Raw genomic sequence first — 25355 nt, forward strand, 5'->3', positions numbered from 1 at the left:
GCCACCGGAGGAGCGGGAGCCAGGCAGGCAAGAACCCTAGGGGCGGGCCGGGGGCGGGGCTAGGGCCGGGGGTGGGGCGTTCCGAAGGGGCCGGGAGGGGTGGCTGGGGGGCGGGGTCCTGGGGGGTGTGGACTGGGGCTGGCCGGGAGACCTGGCGGAGCTGGGGGTGGGGGGCTAGTTTTTGCAACGGCTAAGGAAGGGCCTGTGGGTTTATTATAAGGCGGAGCTCGGCGGGAGAGGTGCGGGCCGAATCCGAGCCGAGCGGAGAGGAATCCGGCAGTAGAGAGCGGACTCCAGCCGGCGGACCCTGCAGCCCTCGCCTGGGACAGCGGCGCGCTGGGCAGGCGCCCAAGAGAGCATCGAGCAGCGGAACCCACGAAGCCGGCCCGCAGCCGCGACCCGCGCAGCCTGCCGCTCTCCCGCCGCCGGTCCGGGCAGCATGAGGCGCGCGGCGCTCTGGCTCTGGCTGTGCGCGCTGGCGCTGAGCCTGCAGCCGGCCCTGCCGGTGAGTGCGGCCGGCGGCCAGGCGGGGAGGCGGCGGGAAGCCGGGACTGGTCACCCGCGGATGCCGGCGGGTGCACGTGGAGGGGGAGGGGGAGCGGAGACTTCCCTTCTTCCCGCGCTAGCCCAGCGGGTCCCGGGACGGTGAGCCCCGAGACCAGGGCTCCAGCCCCAATTTCCTCCGCTGTCGGTGGGTGCTGCACCGGTCCCGCGCTGGGGAGGGTGGGGGGCCGGGGCCCCGCGCTCAATTATGTAAAACGTCTCCACATGTGTCGGAGCCCGCCAGCCCACAGCGGCGCCCGGGGTCGCCCGTTCCCACCCTCCTCGCCCCGGCCACCGCGGCGGCCGGGCCCCCGTCGGTGACCCGGGGGGATGCAGTGACCGCGGCCACAACGCCCCCCCTGCAGACCCTAATTCAAACCAGACCCGCGGGCTTGCGCCCCAGCGCCGCCGAGCCCGGGCGCCCGGCCCCTTGCGCCGGGGCAAGTTTGGGCGCAGCGCAGCCGGCGCGGGAGCGGGAGGCGGCCGCGTTGGCCCGGGGAGCCGGGCCAGGGCTGCGTTGGGGGCGCGGGCGAGCGTCTGCAGGGCCCTCGGGCTTGCCGTGGGCGGCTCGAGGTGAGCTGAGCCGGCCCGGCAGCGGGAGGTTCCGGGAAGTTGGCCTCGGAACGTTGGAGACCCGGAGGAGCCCAACTTCTGGGCTGCTGAAGTTGAGCTGGCCGGGGAGGGCGCGTTCCCGTGCCGGGCACGGCCGAGGCGCAGGCGCCTTCCACGCGAGGGGACCCGGGAATGGCCTCCCGCTCCCCGGCTCGGCTTTGTGCTGAAGCCGCGCGGAGGGAAGGCGGGTCCCTTGGCCCGCCCAGTGCAGCTGGGGGAAAAGAGGGGCAGATGTGGAGCTCGAGGCTGTAAGAGGCCTTTGGGTGGGATGCAGCATCCACCTTCAGCGGGGCTGACGCTCCACTAAAGAGGGACGTGGCCGACAAAGAGCAGCCTGAAGGTCCCCAGAAAGTGGCTCTCCCGCCCCGGCCACCGGCCGCTAGCCCGCCTTCCCCAATGGGGGCGCTTTGTTCTCGGCCCCTGTAACCCTTTCCTGGGAACCGCCCCGTAACGCCGGCCTTGACGGGGGCTGGGACCTGGGCCGCATCCAGGTGTCAGCGCGGGCCGCCCGGTGCCCGAGTCTGCCGCCCGAGTCCACCTCCCCAGCCCCCGCGCCCGGTGCTGGCGTCCCGGGGTCCCTCCTGCGGGCCGGCTCGGCCATCCCCAGGGATGCAGAGGGGAGGTGCGGAGCCAGGGGCGCTTCCCCTTCCGGAAGTGGCGGTGTCTCGCCACTACATCTGGACAGTTCGACTTCCCCAGCTCTGGCAAAGGGAGGCACGTGGGCAGGGAAGGGGCGGGGGCGGGGTGGGCACTCGGGTCCTCCACTGCTAATGTGGCATCTGGACAAGTCTCAGCAGCGCTGACCCTCCGTAAGCGTTGCCTCGTGTAGTAGCTGCCAGTTATTGAGCGCTTTGGGGGTTTTTTTTCTTTACAGAGTCTGTCTCATGGGAGATGAGGTAGGGACAGTCGTTTCTGAGACCGATGTGTAAAGCGCCCTCCCTGCTTCCCAGGTGACTCGTGCTTCCAGACATTTTCAGGTCCAGGAGAAGTCCCTGTGCCTATTGAACTGTGAATGGGCTGGACTGTGAGGGGTATCTGGGAGCACGGGGAGGGCCATGATTTCCGAGCTGGGTCTCATGCACTCCTGGCTTTCAGGTCCAAGAAGCTGCTCTCTAGGGTGGTGGTTTCTGTGGAACTGAGACTGTGCTTGGAGTCTTCGCTCCGAGTTTGGAGAAGAGAATGGAGCTGCGTGGCTTACCTCCCTGGACCGCCAGGCATCACCTCACTACCCCATTCTCGCACATGATGGGGCCTCAGCAGGGGCGGCTGAAGTTGGGTCCTCCACCTATTTCCGGCTGGATTTAGGAGGGCTGCTGGTTCCCTTGCCTGCCTGGGGTAAAGCAGACATTCCAGAGCCCTGGGATCCCACCGCACCCGTTAATGCTGGGGAGGCAGGTGGAGTTTGGGCTTCCCCGTGAACTGCCTTTCCTGGAGTTTTCTGTGGGCTGGGGCAGATGCTGCAGTGTGAGGCGTTATTTCTTGCCCAGAAACTTGGACATAGGGCCCAGGAGGCAGGAGAGTCTCAAAAGGGGAAAGGAGGGAGACTCCCTGGAGCTGCAGGGAGGGAAGGCTTCCTGGAGGAGGTGCTTGAGCTGAGCCTGAAAGCCCCACCTGAGCTTTGGGGTCAGCCTTCGGCTTGAAGCTTAGGTGTTCTTTTTGCTTTTTCTGATCTTACAAAGATTAGTTTGTTTTCTCTTTCCCAGTTCTGCCCTTTTCCTCTTACAGTGAATGTCCATGTTAGGTTAAAGGTGGGGGCATGCACTGCCTTCCCAAAGCTCTGATACCCCTTTCCTAAAAGAAATCAGGCAGCTGGGATTTGCTTTAAGATGGGAGAAGGTATTTGCAAGTGGCAGAGATCTGACCCTCTCTGAAAGTTCACTCTGGCCCCAGTGGGAAGCAGGTCAGAAACCCCCTGGGGACCAGGGAAGCAAGGAGTGACTGAATGGGTGAGGGGAGGCTGCTAGGAGAGGAGGTTGCTCAAAACCACTCCCAAGAGACTAAAACAGGTTTGTCTAAAAAGGTTTCTCTCTCTCTTTCTCTCTCTCTCTGTGTGTGTGTGTGTTTACTGTGGTCTTTTGTTTCTGCCATGTAAGAAAAATGGCTTGTTCTGGAATAGCTATTTGCTATTTTTCATTCTTTCTCTCTTCTCTTTCTTGAAAGGCATAAAATCCCTTTTGCCCTAATTATGGGGGCTAGTAGAGACATTTTCCCACAGCCTGGCAGAGAGGGTATGGGGGGAGGCACTAGCTGCCTCCGCTCAGGCTCAGAGCCTTCTAGAAGTGATGTCATCCCTGGCTTCAGCTCTACAGGGAGGGTGGAGCGGTTTAAGTCTCTACCTGTGGCTCATGATGGGTTCCAGTAAAACCTCATTAACACACATTGGTAGGGAGACAGTAAGAAAGGAGAGAGCCTGGAAAGAATTAATGAAAAGCTTGACTTCTGCAGTTTTTTAGAGGACTCTTTTCTGTTGCAGCAGAATTTTGGATTCCTGAAATCCCTTGGGAATGAGGTGTCCTGTGTATTCATATTTTTTCATCAAGCTAAGAATCCCTATTACCCTCGAGTATTCTTACTCTGGGCAGGACTCTCTGAAGTATTTATTTCCCTTCCTTTATCAACCAAAAAATGCTAGGCATGATTTAATCTCTGCCTGCCAGGGTCGTCCTCCTCATCATTGTGCTGGGTTAGGACATTGTCTCCTGGATTTACTGTGCTCTGAAGAGCACTTTGCCCCTCTGCCTGGTGCCCCAGGTTGCTCTGTTTTGAATTCTGGTCTTTCTGCTTTTTCCAGAGAGCAGCCAGAAGTGACATTTGTGTGCCTGAGTGCAGCCAGCAGCTTTTCTGATCAGTTCTAATTTGTTACTTTTCTCCAGTGGCACTAAGAAACTAATCAGATGAGTTAGGCTTATTTCCAAGCTGAGAGTTTTAGGCTCTGGGTAAGGGCCTTGCCTGTGAGTGAGACTGATGATCTGTGATATGTGGATTTTGTACCCTTCATGAACTTCAGCTGGGACCTGTTGCAGTCTCCCCTCTACCTCCCTGCACCCCACCTAGAGTAACAAAGAGGTGCTGCCAAGGTGAGGCCTTTAGGGGCCTCTCTCAGTGGAGAAAAATGAGTCATCTCTTGGGGGAAGTGCTTGCTGACCCCCATGTTCCAAGTTCCTCGACCCGGTTTGACTTGTAAGTGACTTGCTGGTCACAGGTAGCTGGACTGACCAGCTGAGGGCCATTATTCTTCAGCCTTGACTGTTACTCTCAGCTTCGGTCATGCCCCCAACTCTTCACCACATGTTTGATTTGGATTTTAGTTCCTGTTTCTATATAATGTGCATCCATACTGTGTGACAGGCCAGAAATGGCTTTGGATTAAGTAGAGCCCCAGGACTGAGTCTCAACTCTGCCACTAATTTACTCCATAATCTGGGGTGAGTCACTTTCCTTCCAAGTCTTGTTGTCCTCATCTGTAAAGCGGACATCATGATACCTGTTCTCCCTGTCCTCATTCTGTCATTTGCGTATTCATTTCATAATGGACATGTGAAAGTACTTTGTGATGAAACCGCCTGAGGAAAGTTAGCTGTCGATATAATTAAGGTTACCTTTTTTTGAGTGCCTACTGTTGAGTGCTCAGTACTTTTCTTTCATTCTTATTTGAACTTTACTCAAAACCTTTACAATATATATCATTGCCCCACTTTGTGGATGAGGAAGCTGAGGCCTAGGGTGGCGGGCCCCTCCATTGGCTGAGACAGGATTTGTGTGTGTGTGTGCAGTGTGTGTGTGTGCGCATGTGTATGGGTATGGTGTGACTACATCGCAAGACTGTCAAGTCTCCCCTGAGAAGCCTGGCATTTGGGGGCTGGCTGAACCCTGCAAGGCTCTACTGGGCATTTGCTGGTCCGTCCTGAAGACCATGGATATGAGCGTTTTGGGCTGAGGGGGCTGGGCCAGGCTGAGCTGGCCTGAACAGTGCCATCAGGCAAACAGCACTGAGTTGGGTTCAACTGATGGCCCCTCAGGGACAGGCGAGAGCTCCTCACAGGAAGTGAATTGGGACCTGAGAGAGCAGGGTGGGAACCATGTGGACTGGGTGTGGAGGGGCCTGTTTGGATGGCGCCCTCAGGCCAGACCCCAGGTGGTACCCAGCTTGCACCATCTTTTACCTTGGGTGCTGGGGAAACATTCTTGGAATTAGCAGATTCTTTTGTAAGCCTGGGAGGCGGGCAGCATGGCGCGGGTGGTGGCCAGAACCCAGGACTCCTGGCTCTGGTGCCACAGTCACCTCCTGGTCCCCTCCAACACCAGGTCCTGCTGGGGGCGGGGACAGCCCATGAGGAACTGGTCATTAGGTGATTGCCGGGCTTCAACTGTTGCCCGATTGCCTTCTTTTCACCAACCAGTTTTGGAATCTTGGGTTGAAAGGGCCCCTGAGGCCCTGAGAGATTCAGGGAGTTTGTGGAAAGAGGGCTTTGGTGCTGGGATCCTGTACCCTGTCACTTCTCTCTCAGCTGTTCTAGCAGAGGTTGGGTTTTGGATGGGAGCATGTATTCTGGAACCTTCCACTGAATGGGACATGCGTGCCCTGACAGGCTCCAGGGGAAGGCTGATGTGTGTATGCCCCTCACCACAAGGAGGTATGTTTGGGGTGCAGGTTGTAGAGGTGAGGCCGCAGAGGCAAGACCCTGGGCTTGGGGCTACTTCAGCAACTGTCTTGTCCAGCTGCAGGTGGTCATGGGGCCCACGCCATCGCTTGCCCTGGAAGAGTGAGCTTTACCTGTGATGTTACTGCTTTTGCCCGCCCTCAGGAAGCTTTCATTTAGGTGGAGAGACAGTGTGAGAAGGTCCCTGGCATTCCTGAGACAGGTGCACCGGGTCAGCTTGCCTGTGGTCAGTACTGTGGGGATCTCGGGGAGGGGTGGCCTGAGCCTCCCCTGGCAAGTGTCCTGCTTTTTGGCAGGGCCTGTAAGGGTGGGGGCAAGCTTACGGGGCAAGGGGGGTGTGCCGTGGGAAATCTTGGGTCTTGGGGCCATTGAGTCAGGAGAGCAGAACAGGTGGCGGCTGGACCTGCTCCTGCACTCAGTCACTTGCCCAGCGACCTCTCCTGCTGCGCTCGGGGCTTCCCGAGGCTGCCACTGGTTCCTCTCCCCACTGGGAGCCCCTCAAGGGTCTCTGACCTCCTGGCTTTTATGGCTTTGTGGCTGCCTAATTTTGTGTAGAGGATGGGCCTCCTCTGGCCGTCAGCCCTGGGAAAAACTCCCTGCCTAGTGATTCACCTGAGGGTTGCAGCACCATGAGATGCTGTGTGTGTGTGTGTCTGTGTGTGTGTGTGTCTGCGTGTGTATGTCTGTGTGTCTCCATGTGTCTGTGTGTGTGTCCATGCATCTGTGTGTCTTTGTCCATGTACGTGTGTGTGTCCCTCTATGTGTCTGTCTCTTTGTGTTTGTGTGCGTCCGTGTGTGTGTCCGTGTGTACGTGTGTCTCTGTGTGTGTGTGTCTATGTGTTTATGTGTCTGTGTGTGTCTGCGTCCATGTATATTTGTATCTGTGTGTGTCTGTGTCCGTGTGTATGTGTGTCTTTGTGTGTGTGTGTCTGTGTGTGTGTGTGTGTCCGTGTGTGTGTGTGGGGGGGTGCTTACTGCACAGGTTGCCACTGCATTTGGGCCTTGCCTGGGCACTCCTGACTTGCCTTCCCCTGTCAGGCTGCAGTCTCAGTTTTGGGGGGCCTGGTCACTATCTGGCTGCAGCTTCCTTTTCAGACACCAGCTTCCTTTCTGCCTCCCACCTCTGCTGGTGGCCTTTTCTCTTTTTCACTGTGGCTCTGACATCCATCACGGCCTTGGCCTTGGAAGTCTGTGGGAGTTATTCCTACAGAGACGGGCAGTCAGGTCACCTGGCCTTCCTGGTTCAGCTGAGCCCCGACTGTTTGGCTGTGGCAGGCCATTGCCCCTCTGGGCCTCAGTTTCCTCCTCTGCCAAAGGGTCGTTCTTCCTGTCCTCAGTTCTGAGAGCCACATGGTTACAGAGAGACCTTATCCTGGGAAGGGCGGAGGTGGCACTGAAGGACTTGTTGGGGGCTCACATTTCTCTGCCAGTATTCTTTCTAGGGACTCGAAGGAGAGTTGGTTGCCCAAGGGGTCATCGGTGGGATGGGCCAGGCCAGTGGAGGGCAGGGCAGGCTGCTTGAGGGGTGGATTCGAGCTCCTTGTGGGAGCTGGAGTGGACAGAGGTGCCTGGGTGAGGTTGGGCCAGGGCTGGGGCTGTGTGATGTTCTCCGCACACACACCCAAGAGTCCTGGCACCTGCCCGAGGTCCACTCAGCAGCAGGAATGAAGGCTGTGGCGGGCAGGTTGGGGCAGTGGGGAAGGCGGGCATGTTGATCAGTCCACTCATCAGCTGAGTCATGGTGCCAGGCCCACGGGTCCTCCCCTGAGACTCACCCAACCAACCTTGATCCACTGCAAGCCCTCTGGGGGCCGGCACGAGGCAGAAAGTGCAGCAAGACACAGGCCGGGGCTCAGGGGCCTGGCTTTCTGTCCTGGCCCTGCCTCCTCACTCTCGAGTGACTGTGTACAGAGGCCTCTCTTGGTCTCAGTGAACCCATCTGTGACATAGGGGGAAGGGGCTGAGAGGCAGAGGTGAGGCAATGCTTTTGGGTGTGCATGGCCTCTTGTGGCTGTGTCGTGTGACTGGTGGGTATCTGGGGGCCTGCCTGTGCTCTGCTGCCTCAAGTTCTGAGGGCCTCATGAGACCTATCTGGCTTGACCAGATCTAAAGCCCAGATCCTGGGCACCTGCTGTGTGCGTAGCCCTGTGCAGTGGTGAGAGTTCCATATCTGGTCCAGGGGATTCCTGTAAGAGAGGGTGGCTGTTACTGGAACCAGACGAGAGAGGTGGTCTCTGCAGTGACAATGAACGGGATTCGCGATTCAGCACCTGTCACGTCTCCCCACAGGAAGGGTTTTGTTCCAGAGTCCCACGATACAGCAGTATCGAACTAGGAGCCTGGGCTGTAAGGCAGGACATTTTATGGAGCTCCAAACCTGTGGGGCTGCCTTCTGGCCATGGGAAGTATCAGGGCAGGGGGTCTCCCTGAGGGAGCTGCAAAGGCTGCCAGTCCTGCTCTAGGACCACTCGTGTGCACCATGGATCTCCAAAGGTGTTCAGGGAACTCTTCCCCACGGTGGCGTGAGCTTGAGTTCATAGTCATTTCCACGTGGGGCTGCCTGGCTCTCTCTGTGGATCTTCTGTGCTACTCAGCAGGCTGAGAGACAGAACTCTGGCGCCTGGGCTGGGATGCGTACGGTGAGGATTGCACGTCTGCCAGGGTGGGATGTGGGGAGGTTGGAAGAACTTCTGGAGGGCCGAGGAGCTCGTGGCCAACTATGGCATTTGTCATGAACTGGGTCCCAGAAAGCCCTTTAGAACTTGGGCCCTGGCCCTGCTGTTCCCATGCTACCAATACCAGTGGTGGCCGCTGATGCTCCAGGGACCTTACCTGGTTGGGGACTTGATTGTGTCAGAGTGGCATTGACTCTACCTCCAGTAGCTTCCTGTCATCCCTGCTGCCCAGGAAACTGTCCGAGGCCTTGGAAGGCCCATCTATCTGGAGTGTTCCAGGTGAATATGGTGGTCAGGTTTGGGCTTGCAGGGCCCCAGGTTGTGGGGCGTTTCAGGAGCCTCTGAGACCTTCCTAGAGGCTGGTGTCATTCCAGCTTCTCCCAGAGAAAACCGCAGGGTGCAGTGCTGCTGTGATGGTGACCATATCTCTTCCAGGATGGGGTATCGGGGAGGGTCCGGGCGGCAAGACCTCAAGGCTGGCCAGGGCCTGTGGGGCTGAGGGCCAGGCTGGGATCGTGGGCCGTGCTTGGGCTGCATGAGATCTTCAGGCCCTGCCCCCCACCTTCCTCCCTGAAAGGGACCTGGGGCCTGGGGGAAGAGCACAGGAGGAGTTTCCCTGGGGTCAGGCCTGGAAAGTCCAGGAAGCTCACCCCTGAGTCTCCTTGGGTGAATCTGCAGCAGTGACTGGTTGTCTTGGGCTCAGGGAATTGTAGAAAGGGCATAGAGCCCCCTGCCTCCCTGCCCACCTCCCATGAATGAGGTTCATTCTTAGAGATCTTGTCTGGAGGCTGGGCATGCAGTGGGCACTCTGGCCCACCTGTCTTCCCTGTGTAAGGCAGTCACCTGAGCCTGAAGGCCTGGGCCTTCCTGCCTTTATTGAGTCCTGAGACCTTGGGGCTTCACAGGTGAGGTGGGACTGAGAACTAGCTGGCTTGGTTAGTCCCGGCTCGGGCTGGAGTGGAGAGGTGTTGTGGAGGCCAGGAGGAGCACAGGACACGGAGTCTAGCCCACCTGGATCACATCCGGACTTCATTGCTTCCTCCCTGTGTCATCGTGAGCACGAGTCTTCACCTACCCCAGCCTCAGTTTCCCCATCTGTAAAATGGAGTTTCTCATATCCTGCCCCAGAGGGCTTTTGCAGAGATTCCATGAAATACCATATGTGATATGATTGGGACCCCTTCCTTGCCTAGAGCACAGAGAAGCAAGTCTAGGGGAGCACTGAGGCTGACCTGTGGGAAGGGGTGCAGTCTGACCCAGCCTGAGCGTGGAGTCACTCTGTGTGAATGGCCTGCTGGTCTGACCCCAGTGCTGCTGACATTAACAGGGCCTGCAAACATGGCTTTTGCCCTTCTCAGAAACATGAGCCTTCACTAGCAGGCTAGACTTTGCTCTCTTCCACCCGAGCCTCTGCCAGGGGCTGTCTCCTGACCTGAGAAGGTGCGGGCTGGGTTGCCTCCTGACCTGAGAAGGTATGGGCTGGGCTGGCAGATGGGAGAGGAGGCCAGGCAAAGCCAGACATTGGGGCACCCTGGTAGGGGCTCAGGCCTGCTGGGCAGGACCCCTAGCAATGGGGCACAGTGGCCTGTCCCCAGAACTTCAGACTGATGGCTGTCCTGGAGAAGGAGCTGGGTTTTCTATGGATGCTGACAAAGCTGGGCCAGACTGCAGGGTGCCACCAGTGGAAATGATGGCTGTTGTCTTCCTGAGAGTGAGAGAGCCCTGTGGGCTTCACTGTGATGGGTGGTTCATGGCATGACTGCCAGATCAAGACTGCTGGCTTCAGTGGCTGTGTGCCTTGGGACAGATGACATAGCTCCTTTGCCTCAATTTTCTCATCTGTAAAATGTGCATGGTACTAGAACCTAAGGTGACTGTGAAGATCAAACTAATTAATTCAGAGAAAGTGCTTGGAAAAAACTGATTGCCAGCTCCTCTGGCCCAGAGGACTCAATAAACATTAGCTATGATCACTTTTTCTCCCTAGAGCCTAATTCAGTTGTTTCTATTCTTCAAGTAATCTCCAGCCCAGATCAGAGGCTTAGACTCTTCTTCCACCACAACCCCTGCCCACCAACTCCCCTGGTAGTCCCTGAGCTCTGGGCAAGGCATGTGGCTACTTCCCTTTCCTAGGGTCATGCTGAGCTTTTCAGACTGGAGCTGTATCCACAGTCTCCCTTTCAGCCATCTCAGCACCCACCGTGTGCAGAGGCTGAGAGGGCTAGGAGCTCTGTGCTGGGGGTTGGAGGCTGTGCAGATCTGCCAGCCCATCAGAGGGAGGGCAAGCCACTTGACCTGAGGCCCCACCAGTAATCTGGAGGATCCACGTGGCTTCCCAGGTGGCTTCTCCCTCTTCAGAGAGAGCCGTCACAGAAAATTCTGTCTCCCATCCCCCAAACCAGAAGGGACCAGCCCCACCCTCCCCTGGGACTCCTTCAGGGACACTCTGCCTTCCCGTGTCTCTGGGCTTCTCAGCAGCCTCAGTGCTTACTCAACTGAATTGTTCTTTATCTGAGAGGCAGGTTCCCAGGCTAGCCCATTGTTCTGTATGCGGGAGGAGAAACCGTGTACATCTGTGACTCCAGGAAGAGCGAAGAGAATTTCTTCCTCCTTTCCTGGGTATGGCATTGCTGGCATCCACATTTTGACAAAGGTTAAAAACTTTGCCCTTGACATCTTCCAGCCTCTCTGTTGTAATCCTGTTCCCTCTCCCAGAGCTCCCACCTACCCGCAGTGGCCTAGTTCCAGAGTTAGCCCCTCCCCACCTGGAAGTGATTTATGCTGTAGTGTGAGTGCTGGTACCCTTTAGCCCTCCCAGAGGACTTGTTTTCAAAGGGATATTGTGCAATGACAGGGACACTGATAGGAGAGATTTTGGTAATAAAGTTGGAGCTTGTTCCCCTCCCCCACCTTCACACACAGCTGGAGCCCTGGCCGGCTGCAGGTGTGCCAAAAGTGCAGTTTCTGCCTCTGTGAAACTTGAGGACACTTTATTTAGCAAGTACAAGGGGGAGGATGTCCCTAGAAGTCCATCTGGCAGAGGTGCCCTGGTCCCCAGGTCCGGTGGCTACCCATTCCAGGGGACCTGGTGGGGACTGACAGGGCTGGGCTTCTCAGTAAGGGCCGACTGGGGAAATCTTGGCTGAGATTCTGACCTTGGTGGGCTCTTTAGGGCAGACAGGGCTGGGGGAGGGACAGTGCTTTGGAGGCTTGGCTGCCCCGTCTGTCCCCATAGGGTGCCAGTTGCCCCACAGTCACCTTGATTTAGGATATCTCTGGCATCCTGCCTAAGCCATGACTCCCCTTGGGAAGCTGAGGGTGATGATACCAAGTCAGTGTGATCGAGTGTCCTTGTGGGTCCCTAAGTGGGGGGTGTTTGGCGAGTCTTGGGAGACAGATCCCTTGTTTGGCTCTCGGAGCAGAACTAGGCACTGAGGCTGCAGGGCCTGGGTTGGGTTGCTTTGCTCATCGCCTGCCTGGATGAAACCTTGCCCTGCCTGGCCTGGCCCGGGTTTTGCCAGAGGGGGAAAAGCAGAGGAACTGGTCTTCCAGCTCCACAGCTCCACACCCAGCCCTCAGCTGAGCCTGTTCTGAGACCAGTCCTGGCATGTGGGCTGCTGAGGCAGGCGCCAGCTCTGTGGAAGGGTAGGTATGGGGGTGCTGGGGGCAGCACTGGCTTGGCTTGGGCATCGGAGCTGGCATGAGGCTGCCAGGATCCCTCCTCTTTCAATAAACGCCCCCGGTGTACTGTGAGCAGGCAGTGCGGTGCAGGGCAAAAAGCCCAGGGCTGGGAGGCTCGGCTCTGCGACCTTGACCTCAGGCTTCCCATCTGTAAAGCCCTGATCTCACACTAAATGGAAAATATTACCTGAAAGTGGTCTTGAAGGCCAGATGTGAATGCCGTCCCTCCACCCCGGCCCTGCCCTGGAAGCCCCCAGGACAGTGAGGGGTCCATTTCCGAGTGGCAGGGTGGGGCTGTGCGTGGGGGTGCCGTCCAGAGTGTCCCCGAAAGGTGCTCCTCCTCTCGGAAGTGCTGCTGGGGACAGCCTCCTCTTCCTGCCCATTTCTGTCTCCCTCCTGCCCTGGGCCGGGCCCATCACTCCCTGCCTGTCATACCCTCGGCAGGCCCCGGCTTGCCTTGTTCTCAGTAGAGAGCCAGTGAGCTGATAAATTGCTGTGCCTGTCACCGGAAATGCTGATGCTGCCTTGAGGCACCGGTGAGGCCCCTCCTCCTGGGAATGGCTTCAGTGGGGGATTTCGGGTCTGGAGGCCCAGACCCCATCTGCAGCCTCAGCCTGCCTCCCTGGCGGGCTGTGTTTTCCCGGCTCCTGAGTTTGGAAACCAGCCTTAGGAGAGGAGTGATGTGTCTAGCACTTCCTCCACAACCCCGAGGCTGGGGGAGCCCAGTGTCTCCTGGCCTGTGGCCCTGCCCTGCTGCCTTCTCCCACGAGTCCCACCATTTTGGCCAAACCCCCATTGTACAGATGGACAACCTGAGGCAAGGTGTTTCTGGCACCACCCCATAATTTAGGGACAGAGGCCAGACTGTCACCAGACTATCCCCATGTTGGACCTGGTCATTTTCCCTGGGCCACCCTCTGGTGATCAGTGCTGTGGGTCCCTGAGGAGGGGGCATTTGGAGAGTCTTGGGGGACAGAACCCCTGTCTAGTTCCCAGAGCAGCACCAGGTGCTAAAGCCGGCGGGGCCAGCCTGTCAGCCGTAAGGCACTTTAGCGTTGTCCACCAAGCCCCTTCTGGCGTCTAGGTGGGGAACAGGTCTAGAGAGAGGCTGAAAGCTGCCCAGGTCCCCAGCACGGGAGCCGCATGGCGGATTCCAGCCCTTTCCCAGAGACCCTTGCTCCTGGGTGCTCGGATATGACCTGCCTGCTCAGTGCTTAGGCCGTTTCAGTCCAGGCTGAAGGAAAGGGTCACAGGGCTCCCCACAGAGGGAAGGCAGCCACAGATCCACGCTGCAGGGCACTGAGGCGTTCGGAAGGCGGTGGGACTGGGAGAGGGTGTTGCAGCTTTTTCTCCCGTGCCCTCCCACTGGTACCCCTGGAAGAGCAGGACCAGGCCCTGCAGCCTGTGCTGCCTTCCAGGCCCAGCCTTCGTCCCTGGAGCCCACCTGCCTGTCAGCTCCAGCAGCTGTCTTCTGCTCACCCCTGCTGGGTCCAGCCGGGCCGGCTGGTGGGAAGCCAGTGGGCTCAGCCCCAGGCACGAAGGAGCCTCAGCCCAGCTTCAAGTAGACACTTCCCAGTCATGTAGGTGCTTCTGGATGTTCAGTGGGCCTTCAGCTCCTGGGGGGGGGGAGGCTGGGCCGCCACCGTGGTGTGCTATCTATGCGAGTGGACGTGTCGGAAATGTAGAGGACATTGCTGAGCTTTCCCTGGTCCCTTTGCCACTAGAGCTTGTTCACAGGGCTCTGTTGCTACTCAGTGCCTTGACTTTGAACACTGGACTCAAGTGAAACGAGCTCTTGCCTCCTCCAGGCTGGGCCACTCTGGGGGATGCCTTTTCCTCCCCTCATTGTTTTCAAAGTGCAGTCTGAAGACCCCCTACAGGACCTGGGGCTTGTGAATGACAGAGTCAGCCTCTGGGCGGGGAACGCGAAAGACTTCATTTGTAGTGGTCTCCTGGTGATTCTTGGGGACCCTGAAGCTGAGAGCCCCCAGTCTGGATGCAGGTGATGGTTTGGTTATCACCCTCAGCCAGTATGGTGTCTTGATGCAGAGGTGGGGGTAAAGGCTGGGGCTCTGCAGCTCAGAGATATCAGCCCCCAAGGGTCCTGAAGTCTAGGGGAGGGGAGAGTCAGCCTGTTTTCCTTGTATGTGTAGATCTGACTGAGAAACCGAGGGGGTAAAGAAGATTTCTAAACAACTGTGACCCTGTTTCAAGCCTCCTGAGGACATTTGCCATTGTGTGGAATCTCGGGATGGGGAGGGTGGGTGTCCAGCCTGCCATGACCATGGGCCCTCCTGCCTCATGACCTCGCAGCCTGGGCTTCTGGAACAGGTCTGGGTCTCTCCTGTCCACTGGCCCAGAGCCAGTGCCATGGCCCCTGGTCCAGGTTGCTTGTGAAAGGCGGTGACCTAGCTCCTTTGATAAGGGGCAGCTCTTTATCCCTGGTTTGTTGGGGTTTGTTGATTCAGTGACTGGGCTCCCACAGAAGCCGGGGATTTCGTGGCCACACGGGGCAGGTACAGCTGACAGATCAGCTTCCCTTTCCTGCTCCACCACGGATGACTGCGAATCAGAGGCCCCCTGCGCTGCCCAAGTTAGTGCCTGGGGTGAGCGTTGTCTTATCCTCTCCTGAGTTGGTTTGGGGGCTTCAAGGCCTGGCCTTAGTAGTCCCTTAGGGCAGCCCTCTGTACTTCAGCCTCTGAAGCTCCCCCTTTTTAAATCCCCCTGGAGCCGGACACCTGGCCATATGTTCTGGGGGGCTGGGAGCTCTGCCAGGCCAGGACCAGACTTTTTTTTCCCTCTTTTCTCCAAAAGCTCCTGGCGTGATCTTGGCTCACTGCAACCTCCACCTTCTGGGTTCAAGTGATTCTCCTGCCTCAGCCTCCCAAGTAGCTGGGAGTACAGGTGCACACCGCCACGCCCAGCTAATTTTGTATTTTTAGTAGAGACGGGGTTTCACCATGTTGGCCAGGCTGGTTTGGAATTCCTGACCTCAGGTGATCCGCCTACCTCGGCCTCCTGAAGTGCTGGGATCCACAGGCGGGAGCCACCGCGCCTGGTAGTAATGCTTTTTAAGGGGTTTGTGTTTTACCCATCACTCACTTCAAGCAGCAGGTGACCAATGTCAGTGATTCAGGGTGCGGGCTGGAAACCAAAGGCCTTCTGACCTGGTGGCCTCAGGCTGATGGGGGAGGGGTAGATGGGCAACCTCTCGGGTTAGCGACTGGGCCCGCTGCCCCCCCTCGAACCTGTCTGAGATGCCCACTGGACATCCTGGCTTCTGAGGCAGCCAAGGCACTTCTGAGCTGTCTTGCAGAGGAGCTGCAGTGCAGCTGCCCCTTAGCCCCAGGGCTGGCCAGGACAAGGGGCTCTGCTGAGACGGAGGTTGCCAAGGAGAGTGGCCCTCTTTACCTCTGGTACGGGAGCGAAAGCTGGCAGTTGGCTTGAGGCTGCCTTCTGGAAGCTTCTCTGCCAGCTCTCTGCCCACAGACTTCAGATGTGCTCTTTGTAGTGGCTGGCAGCCGGTGATGATGACTCCCCATCCCTGGTGGCACAGGTCCTGTTCTGGTCTACGCCATTTCCTCTCCACCTCTCAAATGTGGGCTGGTCCCTGGGTAGCGTCACCACTGGGGCAGGCTCAGTGACTCCAGCTCAGTGAAACTCCATCCCATTGAGGAGCCTTAGACAGGTTTTCCTTAAAACTGATTGGGTCAACTGGTAGGGCTGGGGAGAGAGAAGGGGATGGCAGGTGAGGAGAGCAGTGCTGCTGCACGGGGAGTTGCAGTGTCTGGGCGGCCTTGGGCAAGTCCCTCACCTTTCAGAGTCTCTAGTCCTTATCTGCTAGAGACAGTGATCTCAGCCCCGCTGCCTCATCTGCAGGGGAGTTGTAGGGAAGAAAGAGGAATGGGTGGAAAGTGTTTCCAGCCTTAGAGAAGGCCGCACTCCTTCACACTCTCTTTCTTGCTGGGTCAGAGCCCTGACCCCAGGATTCTCTCCAGGGTCCCCAGGGTATGGCCAGGAGACCAGCATGGCTGAGATGGAGATGGGCTGACCTGACCCTTACTCCCTTACTCCCTGTCCCCAGACTCCAGGCAGCTGCCTCTTGATCCCCCAGCCCCTAGGCGAGCCAAACCTTGGGCTTTCTAATCAGTGAGCTTCTAGGGTCTGCGCTGTGGGTGGGGAAGGGGCAAGGCATCCCTTGCTTTGAACAACAGAATGAGTGGAAGCCTAGATCTTACCTATCACAAAGTTGTTGATTCGTTCTATGAACAGTTGGTTTTCCTGGGACTTACAGAGGTTAAAGGCCGGTTAGCCTGTTGCCTTCCTGGGCAGGGCATGAGGTAGTCTCCAAGCTGAGGCCACCTGTTCCTGAGCAGCCTTGAGCCGTGGCCAGGCAGCCTCGGAAGCACCCAGGTTGGAGATGATGCTGGGGAGAGCTACCCAGGAGGCCTAGAGGGAGTTTGCTGCCGGCTGTCAGCACAGCAGGCCTGCTAAAGGAAATCGAAAGTCTCACCAGAAACTCCGGGAGTCAGCTGGCACCTTGGTAATCCAAGTTCAAACTCAGCAGTTTCTGCTAATTTCCTCCTCAGGGGGCTGAAATCTCACCTTCTCATCTGAGGGGCTGTCACAGAAGGTTCAAGCTGGAGGAGATTTGGGAGGTCTCTCTAGCCTGTCCCCTTAGTGGAGACTGAAGGCCCAGGGAGGGGAGAGGCCCCCGGAGGCCAGGGAGCTGGTTTCAGTGGAGAAAACATTTGCTTAAGAGCTTGTTGTGTAAACAAGATTGCAGAGGGATAAGCCAGCCGAACTGAGGGAACAAATTGTTTTTAGGGACAGGGCAGACTGAAATGCTTATCTAGTCAGGAGGAAAGCCCTGCTCTTGGGAAACTGCTAACGTGTTGGGGCCTCCCTGGCGTTCCTGGGTCTCACTGGGCGGTGCCTCCCAGGTTGTACATGGGCCCCAGTGTGTGTGTCTTCCCTGTGGGCTTCGGTTGCCTCATTGTTGAATGGAGCATGGATCCAATGGCTCTGGCTTCTGCTGAAAGATTCGGCACTCTACAATGCAGCAGAGGCTCGTGGGGTCGAACTGCCAGTGCCTTGCCCCATCCCTGCCCCATCTCGAGCTTTCTCTTGAGGGAGGCGGTGCAGCAGGAGAGGGCAGGGCAGAGTCCTTGGATGAGAGTGAAGCCATGATCCCAGTGAGTATGGGTGGGGGTGCCCACTCTGTGACCCCCCGGTGGGCAGTATTCTTTGTTGATGAAGGAGACAGGTTGAGGGAGGCTAGGGCAGCTTCAGAGCTCTGGGAAGGCAGCACAGGTGTTTGAAGCACCACATGGAGATGTTGTAGATCGGATGTGGCCTTGTGTGGAGGCGGGGGGAGCATGGACCATGACTGTTTGTTTTTATTGATTGATTGAGACGGAGTCTTGCTGTGTCACGCAGGCTGGAGTGCAGTGGCGCAATCTCGGCTCACTGCAACCTCTGCCTCCCGGATTCAGGGGATTCTCCTGCCTCAGCCTCCCAAGTAGCTGGGACTATAGGCCCGCACCACCATGCCTGGCTAATTTTTGTATTTTTAGTAGAGATGGGGGTTTCACCATGTTGGCCAGGCTGGTCTGGAACTCCTGAGCTCAAGTGATCCTCCCAAAGTGCTGGGATTACAGGCGTGAGTCACTGCACCAGTCAAGTCAATGACTGTTTATTGTAGATGGGCCATGGTGGACTGTGACTGTTCATTGCAGGTGAGCCTTGGTGGAATGTGACTTGTTACTGTAGATGGGCTATGAATTGCCCTTCTAGGGTCAAAACCTTTCTCTTGGGGGAAGGAAGATACAGTTTAGCTTTTGTCCTTTCAAAGGAAGTTCAGTGTTATTTCTGACCTTGTGGTTTCTACACGTGTCTGACGCTTCCCTCTGACCTAGGCCTCTGGACGTGGAGCCTCCACCTGGTCTGGCTCTGCCCCAGGGCTGCCTCAGGAGGCAGGAGGTCTTGTCTGTCCCTCTCTGCTTTGCACTACCCAGAAGTGAGACCCGTGGGCCTATGGCCAGGGCCTGGCAAGGCCTCTTGGGCTGAGGAGGCCCTTTTCCTTTGGAGCCCAGCCTCAGGTGGGCCCCCTCTGACAAGTCAGTGCAGAGGCTTCTGGTGAACAGACTTCTTCCTGCCCCCCTCTTCTCATGAAACTTTATCTACCTCCCTTTCACCCTCTTTCTAGACAGGCCTGCTGGCATTTGAGGCTCCCCTAGTTAGACAGTGGCCACTGTTTGTGGGTGCCCACTGGGTGCCAGGCTGTGTTAGGCATAGCTTTATTGAATTTTGGCAGCAGTCCTGGAATGTAGATGTTATTATTTCCCCATTTTACAGACGGAGAGACAGAAGCCATAAGCGGTTTAATGACATCCCAGGACCACGCATCTAGTGAGTGGCAGGATCCGGAGTTCCTAAAGCTAGTGCTCTGGACTGTGCTGTTCTGCATATTTTTTCCTTCTTTGTTCTGGTCCCAGACATTGGGGCCCTCTCAAGATAGACTGTGTAGTGAGTGGGGTCCTTGGGTCTAAGGCTTGCAGGTGAATAGGGCTCTCAAAGCCACACTTCTCGCCACCTGGCTGCTGGGTTCTCTCTTCCTTACCTGAGGTCTTGGGGCCAGTGTGAAGGGCAGAGGCAGTCCTGACTTTCTGCCCTCCCTGCCGACCAGGGTTCTGCACAGGCCTGCTCACTGTGTGTGGCGTGATCCTGCCTCCCCGCCCCCGCCCCCGGTCCTGCCAGTCAGCCCCGGCCTCAGGAACTGGAGAGATGTGTATATGTTTGCCCTCTGGCCCCTTTGCCTCTTGGAGCTGGGCAGGCGGGCAGCATTCCTGGGGCTGCTGTTTGCCAGCAGGGCCCGTCCCAGGCCCACAGCCCACTTCTTGGAGGCTTGTCAGTGCAGGGCCCCTTCCAGATTAGCCTTATATGTCCCCAGCCTGATGGACACCCTGTCCTTCCTTCCCCAAGGAGGATGATACTCTGACCAAAGGGCCTGCACCCAGTCTTTACTGTAGACAGGAACTGGGCCAAGTGTGGGAAGATGTATCAGGGCCAGGCCTGGGGTTGCCCTGCATGGGCAGACCTGCCTCAGAACAGACAGTTCCTTGTGCCCAGCCCTGCCCCTGCCCCTTGTGCCGTCCTCGGTATCCACACCTGGGGGCCAGCATGCCTGGAGGCTGCCTCTGCATCCAGGTTGTCGTGAGATTGTTCTTGGGGGTTTTTGAAAGCCTCTCAGTGGGGCTGGGTCGGCAATCTTTGGCCCCAAAGCTCCCTGGCTGATGGCCCCCAAGAGCTGGTTCACAGTGTAGGGTGGGCTGATGGGGTCCCATGGGGACCACAGCCTATGTTCCCAATAACAGCTCCCTGTCTGCCCTTCTGAGAGGTCTGGAGCTCCCTCACCAGACTGAGCTTCTCAGGGTGAGGGCCCTGCCTACTCTGTTGTGCCCCTGCAGCCCTGCACCCAGTACCAGGCTGTGTTGTAGCATCAGGGGATGGGGCCTGGGGACCAAAGTGCTGCCCAGAGCTGAGGGTCCTGGAGCCACATGAGAAGGCTTCTCCCTGTGTACCTGTGCAGCACAGGGTAGGGTGAGTCCACTCAGCTGTCTAGGAGAGGACCCAGGAGCAGCAGAGACCCGGCCAAGCCTTTACTCATACCATATTCTGATCCTTTTCCAGCAAATTGTGGCTACTAATTTGCCCCCTGAAGATCAAGATGGCTCTGGGGATGACTCTGACAACTTCTCCGGCTCAGGTGCAGGTGAGGTTGTCATGGGGGCCCCCCGACCCAAGACGGCAACAGGTCATGCCTGGGGGCAGTGGTCAGGCAGTCTCCTGTGTTTACTGAGCATGTACTGAGTGCACCCTGCCTGCCCTGTCTCCACCCAGCTGGCTCCAAAGGGCAATGCTGAGGAGAGGAATGGGGTCCGTGAGCTGCCTGGTTAAGGAGAGCTCATGCTCGGAGGTGAGGTGAAGGCTGTGAGCTCCAGAAGGCCCCAGGGCCGCCTGCTGCACGCAGGCTCATATTCACTAGGAATAGCTTTACTCACTAAGAAACCTCTGGAACCCCCTTCAGAAGGTTATTTGACTCCTGAGCCTCTGTTTTCTCATCTGCAAAATGGGAATAATACCTTGACCTGATAAGCCTGTGGATCTGTAAGGCAGCACAGAGCCAGCTGGGGTGTAGCTCTTCCATCCAAGCTCCCTTCCTTACTTCCCCTTTCCCTGCGGGGGACTGGGGGAGAGAAGTCCCTGAGCTGGAGGTGGTCAGGGAAGCTTCACAGAGGAGGTGGCTCTTGAGTGGACCTCAGAAGAGGGGTGAGAGAGCTAAGGAAGGAGGCTGAGGTCATCCCTGGGGAAGTGACCTAGCGGAGGCCTGAGAGCTGCAAGGTAGGATATCTGTTGTTGGAAGTGTCTGTTGTTGGAAGTGGGGGCCTTTTTTTCAGGGAGGGTGGGGCCAGAGAAGTGTGTGCCCTGGGATAAGTAGGATAACCACAGTAGTTATGCCCCTAAGGGATGCCCACCCCACCCCTGTGGTCACAGAAAAGCTTTCCCAGGTGGCCTAGGCACCTGTCTCGTGGCTCCAGAGACCAGGCTGCACCTGGACACACACAGTGGGAAGGGACAGCTCTCCTTGTCCATTTTCCAAGGAGCTTAGCCTCAGCTGCCTTGTCCAGGTACTAGCCTCCCTCATAGCCTGAGCTTGGCCAGCCCAGGTGCTCTGGAGCCTCCCCCCACCCACCCAACACACTCTGCTTCTGGTCCTCCCCACCCCCCACCTCCCCAACACACTCTGCTTCTGGTCCTGCAGGTGCTTTGCAAGATATCACCTTGTCACAGCAGACCCCCTCCACTTGGAAGGACACGCGGCTCCTGACGGCTATTCCCACGTCTCCAGAACCCACCGGCCTGGAGGCTACAGCTGCCTCCACCTCCACCCTGCCGGCTGGAGAGGGGCCCAAGGAGGGAGAGGCTGTAGTCCTGCTAGAAGTGGAGCCTGGCCTCACCGCCCGGGAGCAGGAGGCCACCCCCCGACCCAGGGAGACCACACAGCTCCCGACCACTCATCAGGCCTCAACGACCACAGCCACCACGGCCCAGGAGCCCGCCACCTCCCACCCCCACAGGGACATGCAGCCTGGCCACCATGAGACCTCAACCCCTGCAGGACCCAGCCAAGCTGACCTTCACACTCCCCACACAGAGGATGGAGGTCCTTCTGCCACCGAGAGGGCTGCTGAGGATGGAGCCTCCAGTCAGCTCCCAGCAGCAGAGGGCTCTGGGGAACAGGTGAGTGGCCTCTGCATTCCTTGGGAAATTGGGTGGGTTGGTCCTAATGCCTGGCACTTGGCAGGCCCTACACCTGTGCCCTGCAGGCATCTCGTATTCCTCACCAGGAAGACAGGGCACAGGGGCCCACCTTCCCCTACCCCCAGGGCCTTGCCCAGAGCAGGACAGACTAATTATGAGATCAGAGCAAAAGCACCCTTAAAGATCACCCAAGAGAGGGCTCCCCAAACTCACAATCCAAACTTGCAGCCCCTGCTGCAAGAGTGAACGTTATACCAAGTCCAATTTTTTATTTTATAGCTTCGTGGGAATTTTACGCTTTACACTAAAATAAGTCTGCTTATTTCCATACAAAAATGTGTGCTTTGTATCACTTTTTGTGATATCCATGCCAGGGTCCGGAGTTGATGTGGCAAGAAGGCCTGGCTTTCGGGCTCTGTGCGATCCTGGTTTGGGTGCATCTGAGTGGGTGGTGGCAAAGATCAGGGAGGCAGGAGCTGCTTCTGGGTCTCGTAGTAGAGCTGGTTGCTGCTGCTGGCGGTGACCTGGCCAACCCAATCTGCCCCTGCCCTCCCACAGGACTTCACCTTTGAAACCTCGGGGGAGAACACGGCTGTAGTGGCCGTGGAGCCTGACCACCGGAACCAGTCCCCAGTGGATCAGGGGGCCACAGGGGCCTCACAGGGCCTCCTGGACAGGAAAGAGGTGCTGGGAGGTGAGTTTTCTTTCAGGGGGGTAGTTTGGGGTGAATTGCTGCTGTGGGGTCAGGGTGGGGCTGACCACAGCCAAGGCCACTGCTTTGGGGAGGGTCTGCAGCAAGCCCAAGGAGCCGCTGAGCTGAGCTGGCCCCGTCTACCTGCCCTAGGGGTCATTGCCGGAGGCCTCGTGGGGCTCATCTTTGCTGTGTGCCTGGTGGGTTTCATGCTGTACCGCATGAAGAAGAAGGACGAAGGCAGCTACTCCTTGGAGGAGCCGAAACAAGCCAACGGCGGGGCCTACCAGAAGCCCACCAAACAGGAGGAATTCTACGCCTGACGCGGGAGCCATGCGCCCCCTCCGCCCTGCCACTCACTAGGCCCCCACTTGCCTCTTCCTTGAAGAACTGCAGGCCCTGGCCTCCCCTGCCACCAGGCCACCTCCCCAGCATTCCAGCCCCTCTGGTCGCTCCTGCCCACAGAGTCCTGGGGTGTGCTGGGAGCTCCACTCTGCTTCTCTGACTTCTTCCTGGAGACTTAGGGCACCAGGCGTTTCTCGCATAGGACCTTTCCACCACAGCCAGCACCTGGCATCGCACCATTCTGACTCAGTTTCTCCAAACTGAAGCAGCCTCTCCCCAGGCCCAGCTCTGGAGGGGAGGGGGATCCGACTGCTTTGGACCTAAATGGCCTCATGTGGCTGGAAGATCCTGCGGGTGGGGCTTGGGGCTCACACACCTATAGCACTTACTGGTAGGACCAAGCATCTTGGGGGGGTGGCCGCTGAGTGGCAGGGGACAGGAGTCCACTTTGTTTCGTGGGGAGGTCTAATCTAGATATCGACTTGTTTTTGCACATGTTTCCTCTAGTTCTTTGTTCATAGCCCAGTAGACCTTGTTACTTCTGAGGTAAGTTAAGTAAGTTGATTCGGTATCCCCCCATCTTGCTTCCCTAATCTATGGTCGGGAGACAGCATCAGGGTTAAGAAGACTTTTTTTTTTTTTTAAACTAGGAGAACCAAATCTGGAAGCCAAAATGTAGGCTTAGTTTGTGTGTTGTCTCTTGAGTTTGTCGCTCATGTGTGCAACAGGGTATGGACTATCTGTCTGGTGGCCCCGTTTCTGGTGGTCTGTTGGCAGGCTGGCCAGTCCAGGCTGCCGTGGGGCCGCCGCCTCTTTCAAGCAGTTGTGCCTGTGTCCATGAGCTCAGGGCCATGCTGAGGCCTGGGCCGCTGCCACATTGGAGAAGCCCGTGTGAGAAGTGAATGCTGGGACTCAGCCTTCAGACAGAGAGGACTGTAGGGAGGGCGGCAGGGGCCTGGAGATCCTCCTGCAGACCACGCCCGTCCTGCCTGTGGCGCCGTCTCCAGGGGCTGCTTCCTCCTGGAAATTGACAAGGGGTGTCTTGGGCAGAGCTGGCTCTGAGCGCCTCCATCCAAGGCCAGGTTCTCCGTTAGCTCCTGTGGCCCCACCCTGGGCCCTGGGCTGGAATCAGGAATATTTTCCAAAGAGTGATAGTCTTTTGCTTTTGGCAAAACTCTACTTAATCCAATGGGTTTTTCCCTGTACAGTAGATTTTCCAAATGTAATAAACTTTAATATAAAGTAGTCCTGTGAATGCCACTGCCTTCGCTTCTTGCCTCTGTGCTGTGTGTGACGTGACCGGACTTTTCTGCAAACACCAACATGTTGGGAAACTTGGCTCGAATCTCTATGCCTTCGTCTTTCCCATGGGGAGGGATTCTGGTTCCAGGGTCCCTCTGTGTATTTGCTTTTTTGTTTTGGCTGAAATTCTCCTGGAGGTCGGTAGGTTCAGCCAAGGTTTTATAAGGCTGATGTCAATTTCTGTGTTGCCAAGCTCCAAGCCCCATCTTCTAAATGGCAAAGGAAGGTGGATGGCCCCAGCACAGCTTGACCTGAGGCTGTGGTCACAGCGGAGGTGTGGAGCCGAGGCCTACCCCGCAGACACCTTGGACATCCTCCTCCCACCCGGCTGCAGAGGCCAGAGGCCCCCAGCCCAGGGCTCCTGCACTTACTTGCTTATTTCACAACGTTTCAGCGACTCCGTTGGCCACTCCGAGAGGTGGGCCAGTCTGTGGATCAGAGATGCACCACCAAGCCAAGGGAACCTGTGTCCGGTATTCGATACTGCGACTTTCTGCCTGGAGTGTATGACTGCATGTGACTCGGGGGTGGGGAAAGGGGTCGGCTGACCATGCTCATCTGCTGGTCCGTGGGACGGTGCCCAAGCCAGAGGCTGGGTCCATTTGTGTAACGACAATAAACGGTACTTGTCATTTCGGGCAACGGCTGCTGTGGTGGTGGTTGAGTCTCTTCTTGGCCTGGCGATGTCCAGCCGTGTCACCTTCTAGATGTGGGAGCCTGGTTCTGGGCAATGCTCTGGCTTGGTACAGAACAGCAGAATTCATGCTGGTCCCTCCTGTCGTGGAAGACAGAGTCCATCTCTGCCCTCCTCCCCCAAACCCCTGTGCAGGCATTCAGCATCTCGCCTTCCTCCTCCCGGGGCTCTCGGCCCTCCTGCCCAGCACTCCTTGTTCCTTAAGGCTCCACTGGATCATTCCCTTCCTCAAGGACATGATGGGCTCCCTACTGATTCTCAAAGCTTGCCATTTATTGTTTGCTCACTGTGATTTCTGTACACTCACTAGCAACAGTCTTTAAGTGCCAGAGGTCTAAAAAAACCATGTGCCTAGTAGGGAAAAATGACAGTGAAAGACCTGGAGGTTGAGGCAGCACACGGCACCGCAGGGGTCCTTAGTGTCCTAGAGCATCTATTATAGCTGGCTTCCCAGTCTTATCCAGGCTGCTGGCCCACTCTGTCCCTGGTGCAGGTCACCCCCTGACCCTAGACCCCAGGAATGGCCTGGGCCGTGCAGAGCAGGAGGGACCATTTCTTCCCCGCCCCTGCACCTGCTGATGGAGCAGGGACTGCTGGCTCCAGGTGGCTTTGCAGGATGGAGAATTCTATTCTTCCTGACACATTGTGTTCCAAAGGGTTTGGAGGCCGAGATAAAGTTTTCCAGGTCATTTATTCATTCAACAAACACTGAAAATACCAGTGCTTATGTCCTGCCAGTTCCTGGACTGGACAGGGAGGGCCCACTTGTAGAATTGGCCATCAGATAGTAATACTTTTATTAATAACATATTAATAACCCTCCACAT

General features: G+C 57.3%; 1 protein-coding gene across 1 annotated transcript; it reads left to right on the plus strand.

The window, feature by feature from the left end:
- Positions 1-120: 120 nt before the first annotated feature.
- SDC1 (syndecan 1) lies at positions 121-24476 on the plus strand. The gene is made up of 5 exons (XM_034952657.3): positions 121-505; positions 19865-19946; positions 20997-21475; positions 22055-22190; positions 22341-24476. The coding sequence occupies exons 1-5, from the start codon at positions 440-442 to the stop codon at positions 22508-22510; spliced, it is 933 nt and encodes a 310-aa protein (XP_034808548.1). The 5' UTR covers positions 121-439; the 3' UTR covers positions 22511-24476.
- The last annotated feature ends 879 nt before the right edge of the window (positions 24477-25355 follow it).

Source organism: Pan paniscus, chromosome 12 (assembly GCF_029289425.2).
Source record: "Pan paniscus chromosome 12, NHGRI_mPanPan1-v2.0_pri, whole genome shotgun sequence".
In the NCBI taxonomy this organism is placed as follows: Eukaryota; Metazoa; Chordata; class Mammalia; order Primates; family Hominidae; genus Pan; species Pan paniscus.